This window comes from Egretta garzetta, unplaced genomic scaffold, assembly GCF_000687185.1.
Source record: "Egretta garzetta isolate BGI_Z169 unplaced genomic scaffold, ASM68718v1 scaffold339, whole genome shotgun sequence".
NCBI classification, from domain to species: domain Eukaryota; kingdom Metazoa; phylum Chordata; class Aves; order Pelecaniformes; family Ardeidae; genus Egretta; species Egretta garzetta.
This window is the reverse complement of record NW_009260800.1, coordinates 1834919-1841828: the sequence shown is the minus strand read 5'-3', so window position 1 is coordinate 1841828 and position 6910 is coordinate 1834919. Positions and strand designations below refer to the sequence as shown.

The 6910-nt window shown below is 34.6% G+C and overlaps 1 protein-coding gene across 1 annotated transcript in view; it reads right to left on the bottom strand.

The window, feature by feature from the left end:
* The window catches only part of USH2A (usherin), a 407979-nt gene that overhangs the window by 357710 nt on the left and 43359 nt on the right, over positions 1 to 6910 (bottom strand). Inside the window, 2 exon segments of the mRNA XM_009646839.1 lie at positions 5266 to 5359; positions 6673 to 6894. Coding sequence (XP_009645134.1) covers positions 5266 to 5359; positions 6673 to 6894 — 316 coding nt within the window.

Below are 6910 nucleotides of genomic sequence, written 5' to 3'. Positions count from 1 at the left end.
CGAAACACTCCACATACCTTAAAAAAATGCAACATAGTTTTAGAAACTAAGCACAGACATAACAGATAGTTTACAAATACATACGCCAAATAGCATTCTAAGTGAAGCTACTATTGCTGCTTTGCAATGGCAAAGTGACTGACAAAGAACCTGACTGGCAAAGAACATAGGATACCATACCATACCCTTCTGAATGCCAGATTCCAATAATGGGACACAAATGAGATCTCAAACACTGGCACAGATATCACTAGGCAGCATAAGATGTATTTCTACTCAACTGCTCTTTCATTTATGCTTTTTTTTTTTGGTGAAGTTACTTGAAGCCACACTAAGTCCTAACAAAATCAAAGCATATGCAACCACACTAATTTTGACAATCAGGCTGCTCAGTAAATTAATTCACACTTAAATTCTCTGGGATTAAAATTCAAAGCTATTTTCAAATCAGGCATCCACTTCATCTAACTAATTTTGACTCCAATTCTGCAGGACTTCGGTAAAATACAAGAGAGGGAGAAGGTATACTTTGCAGCTGATGAGTTCTGCATGTGTTTCATTTTACCAAAGCTCTGACCTGCTCAGGGCATTAAATTGTAAGAGATCCTGTGTTTATTTTTCTCTCTTTCTACATTGCCTATTTGGAATGAGCCTTTGAATTCCATTCTCCTGTAATGTTATAAAGTGCTCTAGCCACAGTACTAGGTATTCTAGGGTTAATTTCACTCTTCTGAGGAAGGTATTGCATGGGATTTTAAAATTATTTTTTAATAATAGTTTTAGTGGGGTAAAAGAAAAAAAAACAGATTGGCTAATCAATCAGGCACTTATATGGAATATGTGAAAAATCATAGAAATTCAATAAACATATGTAGCACTGCGATTTACAACAGCTACTTCCAACAACAGTGAAGCACCAGCTAGGTTGTGTCTCAGTTTTCTTTCACATTAACGGAAATAAATATCCTGCATAGTGGATAAGCCCCTGAAAATCATTTTCAGCCTGGAACAGCCTTCTTAATCACTGAAAGGTAACAATGACAACCATGATGTTAGTTGCCATCTGCCTACCTCTTAAGTAAAACTTACAAATGCTGTATCAACATGTATAAGGGATATTGACCACTTCACAATTCCTTTGGCATGTCATCACCTGTGCAACACATCACGAGGTATCTGAGACTGCAACAAGTTCTCTCAGTATTTCAGCAATGCTTGTACACAAATTGTTTTAGAAGCCTGGATCTCTGAACTGTGAAATTACACCAGTTTTCCAGGGATGGATTCATGGACAAACCTATAACATCTACAGACATGTAAAGAGCTACCTAAAATTTTCAGGCAGGTAAGACTATTGTACTAGGTGCCTTTCTGCTTGCTGCTTCCTAAAACTCCAGTCAACCATCTGCCTGTTTGATTTCCTTTCTTTTTATTCTGATATAACCAGCTTCCTCCCAGGCCCATCCTCTGGATATGCAAATTATGACACAGAGCTTACCAAAAAGTGCATTTTTTTTGCTAGCTTGCTTGCTTCTGCAAGCTAGAAGTCTTTGTTATTAAGTGAGTGACCACTTACTACAGTTAGTATTTACAGCTTCTCAGGTACTATGTATCATTAATTCCAACATCTAACATGATGATACAGATTGATGGTTAGCTGAGATTTAACAGATTCTTTTGCAGCAGCATAAAAAGCATTATTTATCCAATTCTTGGTATATCAACAGTCCCATATCCAGTTTTCAGACAGATGTTTAAGACTGTTATTATTTGAATAGAAAACTGAAGAACTGAAGCCTTTACTGTATACAGTCACTCACTCACTTCCATTCATACCCTCTCAAGCATTTATCACAGTTTCTTTGTTTAAATTTCATTGTCTATTATTATTTCTACAATTATTCCTATATATGTTGCCATTACCTTTCTCTGTTAAGTTCTGCATGACTGATTTAAAGGAGGCTCTGAGGATTGTAAGGTAAGGCTGACCTTGTCTTCTTTTTTCATGGGCTGCTTCTGGTTTTTCATGTGACACCATGCAAAGTTTTTGAACATATTATTACTCATGTCTGTAAATTACTCGTTGCACATAAATGTTACCAAAATCTGGACTCTACTCTTGGTGCCTCAGTTTCCACTTGTAAAAGGCAGAGCTATTTCCCAAAGCAGGACACAAGGCATTTACAAAACGATTTGCAAATAAAGAAGCCGGACATTATTTTTTCGTAACATGAGACACAAGCTCTGTGAGGATTCATTTCTTCTTTCTTAATCTGGCCCCTCAACATCTGCAAGTCCTTCCTAAGCATTCCCTTCTTCCCATCATCTCAAATTTCATAGCAACATATTTCTTCATCAAAACAGAACACAGAAAAAAAAATCCATTTGGTATGTCAAATTTCATAACATGGTGATGCGAATAACTAAACTAAGATTTCCATTTGTAATGAATTATGCAATTTTTTGGTTTCTGGTATTGCTTTGCTGTGCTACAGCTATCCAGATGTATATGCCAGATAAATTCAAGATGGTAATTTTAGTTGTATTAAGTGTAAATGTGACAAGGGCATACTCTGCCATATGTTAAAAGCTTGTCAAGGGATCTCAGATTTCTGGTCCAAGATACTAGAAGAAACCCAAAACCTTCTTATACACCCTCAGTTGTGGTGACTTACTCACTACTAGCACAGGACAGACATTAAAAAAGACTTCTGACAGCACAACTTTTTCTCAAAAAAAATTGCAAAAAAATTTATATGATGAAGGAAAGTTCCTTCATCAAATGCTTAATCAAATCCATAATAATTTTAATAAAAATGCCTAATTCACTGGGTTGCAAGTCTGTAAGAGCTTTATCAATGCCAATAATAGTAAAAAATCAGGATGGATTTTGGTTTTGCTTTTGCCTTACAAAAAAAATCAAAACCCTTAAGCTGTTTGATTTTCATGTAAATCCTTGGTAAAATTCAAAGTAGTTAGTGATATATTTGCAAGTATTAATCCTATTTTATTAATACTTCTATTTTATTCAATATTTAGTAGATACTGACGTGGTCATGAAAGAGCGAGGAAAATAATTAAACAACATCCTTATTCTACTCCGAATGAATACAGTTAATTCAAGCATTTCAATTACAGTTACAATGCATATATGACGAATCAAAAATGTGACACTCACTGGAACAAGCCATTAACATTGACAGAAAATATCTGATAAGGCAGATACATCATTAAAATGTATTTGGTTTGTTTTCACAAAGTAGCATAAGTCTTGCAAGAGTGCTTGGTGAACTTCCAGATCTTATTAAAAATTTATAATTAATCCCTACAAAGTAACATTTCACAATGTGTGTTCTAATTAAAGGGACATTGTCAGTTTGAATTTTTTTTCTAATTTGACCCATCTAAAAACTTCAAATTTCCATTCAATCCCATTTAAACTATAGATCCTATGCTTCTGCTTAAAAAACTAGAAAACTTAGATCCCCTGTGAAATTTTACAAAGATCTTTCACATGATCCTAAGCGCAATATCAAATGCACTCAGGTTAGCTCTTCTTGCTCTGTTATAGCAAGCACAGACTGCTTGGGTGTTTTTTGATGTGAGATTAGTCTCCCATTTGCTACTGCTATTGCTCTTCTGTAAGCCCTTCTTAACTTTTAGAAAGTTTATTTCCAAAAGGCAAAAATGTAAGCAAGGAATACAACACATACTCATGACTGAAATCAAACATCTAGTGTGATTGTGGGATTCACTCCCTTGATATAACTCATTCTTTCTTAAGCTATTTTCTTTTTCATTCTTGGGGTTTTGGGGTTCTTTTTTTTTTTTTTTTTTTTGAGATAAATAATTAATCTAGGGACAGTATCTTTTTCATTATTCTAAGCTCCCCCTCTACATATTTCTCTAGTAGACCATGACATATACCAAATATCCCATCCCCATTTTGGTTCTCCCATGGCCAAGAACTATAAAACTAGTAGGAAAATTGTGATTTTGCAACTTGGTAAGTTTCAACTACACATTATACTTCACAAAATCCCTCTTTATTGAGAAATGCTGTTATTAAGAGCAAAACAAAGCAATGATAACAATGTATTTCCTAGATTTTATCTAGATTTTTTTCATATGGTCTTTAATTAATTCCAAGAAACTTAACCTTAATACCTACTGTCTGAAAACACAGAGCAGTAAAAAGTAATATTGTTTGTTCTTTTATTAGAACAATCATGTTGCTACTACAGATTACTTTAAAGATAACCAAATGTCATATATGACTGAAAAAAGTATGGGAAATCAACATTCCTGGGCTGTCCTTAAAAAAAATAAATAAGTTCAAAGCTCAATTTTCAATGTTTTAAAAAGCCACTACCCAAATCACTGGTTAGATCAAAATAATGATTAAGACCTCCAAGAAAATAACTGCCAAATAAATACGTCCAGGCATGTCTCAGTATTTTCTTAACTGTGCTCAGCTGTGCAAGAGACATTTAAAATCATGTCCAAAATGTTTTCATTCTTCTTATGTTAGTCATATTTTGTAAAACAACTGCATTAAAAGATCTTATTCTTAGCTGAAGCCAGAGACTGCAATCTACAGACATCTCAAGTACCTAGATATATTCCAAGTATCAGAAAGTAAATCTATGTTAGTGTTTTACCTTGGATTAGGCATGCAGTTTTGAAGCAAATGCTGAAATTTTCTGCAGTTACTGTGCTCTGGTTTGCATCATGGAGCTGTCTTGGACAATATGAACTGTTTCACTTCAAATGAAACTAAATTGGAAGCTGAACTCCAGGACTGTGTCTACTGCGCTCCATCTACTGAATAGGTCTGGAGTCCATAGGACCAGACTAAAACTACTATAAAGAAAAAAAAATCCCTGAAGCACACCTACTGTGAATATTGGGTCTTCATTACCTTTTCACTCTACAGATCATTTGCTCATTGCTAGAGCTGGTAGAGCCATAATCTTTATCAGATGCTGACAGTCTAAATTCAGGTTTGCATCTAAAGTTTGAAAGTGGCAGAGTCCTCTAAGAAATCAAATCCCTGACCACAGCACTCCTAATGGTCTGTGGTGGAATGGCTTTTGGCAGGGCAGGGAAGAAGTTTTTTGTGTCCTTATTTAATACAAACCCCGTTATGGAAAGTTTCCCTATAATAGCTAGGACAGCACTAACACACGTACTCATACTCTTTTTTTTTTTTCCCAATTCTGAGGCTGTTCATAGGTGATGTAGACAGACAAAGGAGATACTAACATTATTTCCTTCTGTATAGCTTTCCTTGACGCACAAGCACCTATATGGTTCCACAGCTGTGTTGCAATTATCGGCATGGCCATGACAATTACACCTGAAAGAACAAGAGGTAGTGAAGAAAAAATTAAGACATGGAAACACATCTGTCCAACAATACATAACATGGTCACAAAAATAATTTTGTTTGTTAGACAGTCTGCTTCTTTGTTAAAAACAAATAAACCACCAAAGAGAATATTAAGTGCAGTAACCTACAAAAGATTAATTCACTCAACATATTCTTAAGTATCAACAATTGCTTTCCAAGAAGATAAAAACCAGCATGTTGTGGAACTACTGTTACCTTATATAATATGGAATGAAAACTATATTTCAGTATATAATTTTAATATGTAGAACTATTTAATAAAATAGCAATTATTCATCAATGTTAAGCCTTACACTGTGGCTATAGTTTTTCAAGAAATTGTAACTGTATCAAGCATAACTTTCTAGTTTAACCCATTTTGATCTCAGTTAAAATGTGCATTTCTTACTAAAATAAAATCTTAATAGAGTATTAGTTAATAGGCAATTACCATCTGACTACTTGAAGGGTTGCTCTTCTGGAGGCATGGCATAGCTTTGCAAACTACAGTTGAAATTATTTTACTGCTACATAGTCACCAAGATTGTAGCTGGTTTAGTAAAAGCATTATCATAACACATCTAAATCAATAATCAAAACATATTAGTAGTGTAGAAAATTTTAAGGTAAACGTGACCTCTAATGGGGTGCTTTCCCTCAAAATGAGAACTACCAAAATAATTTCAGGAATAATACTTATTAACAAAAATCCGCACCATATGCTTCTTGGAAACTATTTAATTGCCAAATTTGCATATTATTTACAGGGCATAATTAGTCCTTTCACAAGACAGCACAGTTATCATATATAATAAAGTTGTCAGTCACAGATAATGTAACACTTTTACTGACAGCTGCCCAGTTTTAAAAGGAAAACTACAGCTAAAACAAAGAATGAGCTCTGCATTAAGACTGTTAAAATTGCCACGTGTGGGAATCTATAATGAAAGTTGGAAGAGCTACTGAAGTAAAGCACAAGCCATGGTTTCAATCATAAACCTTTGCTTAGAGGCATTGGTAATTCCAAGGAAAGGACTGCTTTTGACAGATTTGTGTAATAAGTATAATTAATTTTAAAATAACATGTGAGCAAATGCTTTAAAAAAACCAGTACACCAATCATTTCAAACTTGATGCACTGCTTCAGACTAAATTCCCTTCTCATTCACAAATGTAAAAGCAGAACAAATTCATTAAATTTTAGGCAGGTCATATATACTTTGCATAGTTGTAATAGTTGGAGGCAGTGATGGGTTCGGGAAGAGTTCCCTAACACCTACCTTCCGCTGACTGTAACTTCATTAACTCCGTAGTATCTATGTCTAAAATTTACCCAAGACTCATTAGTGTGATACTGGCCGCGGAGATGAATTCTCACTTGTGTGGCTTTTACAAATTCTTGGAGAGATGGAGTATTGTAAAAGTCATTGTAACCAGGTCGGTGATTTGGTTCCGGGGTAAGAACACTAAAAGTTAGATTACCACGGGAATACGGCGTAAAGCTGTTCAAATAGAGAG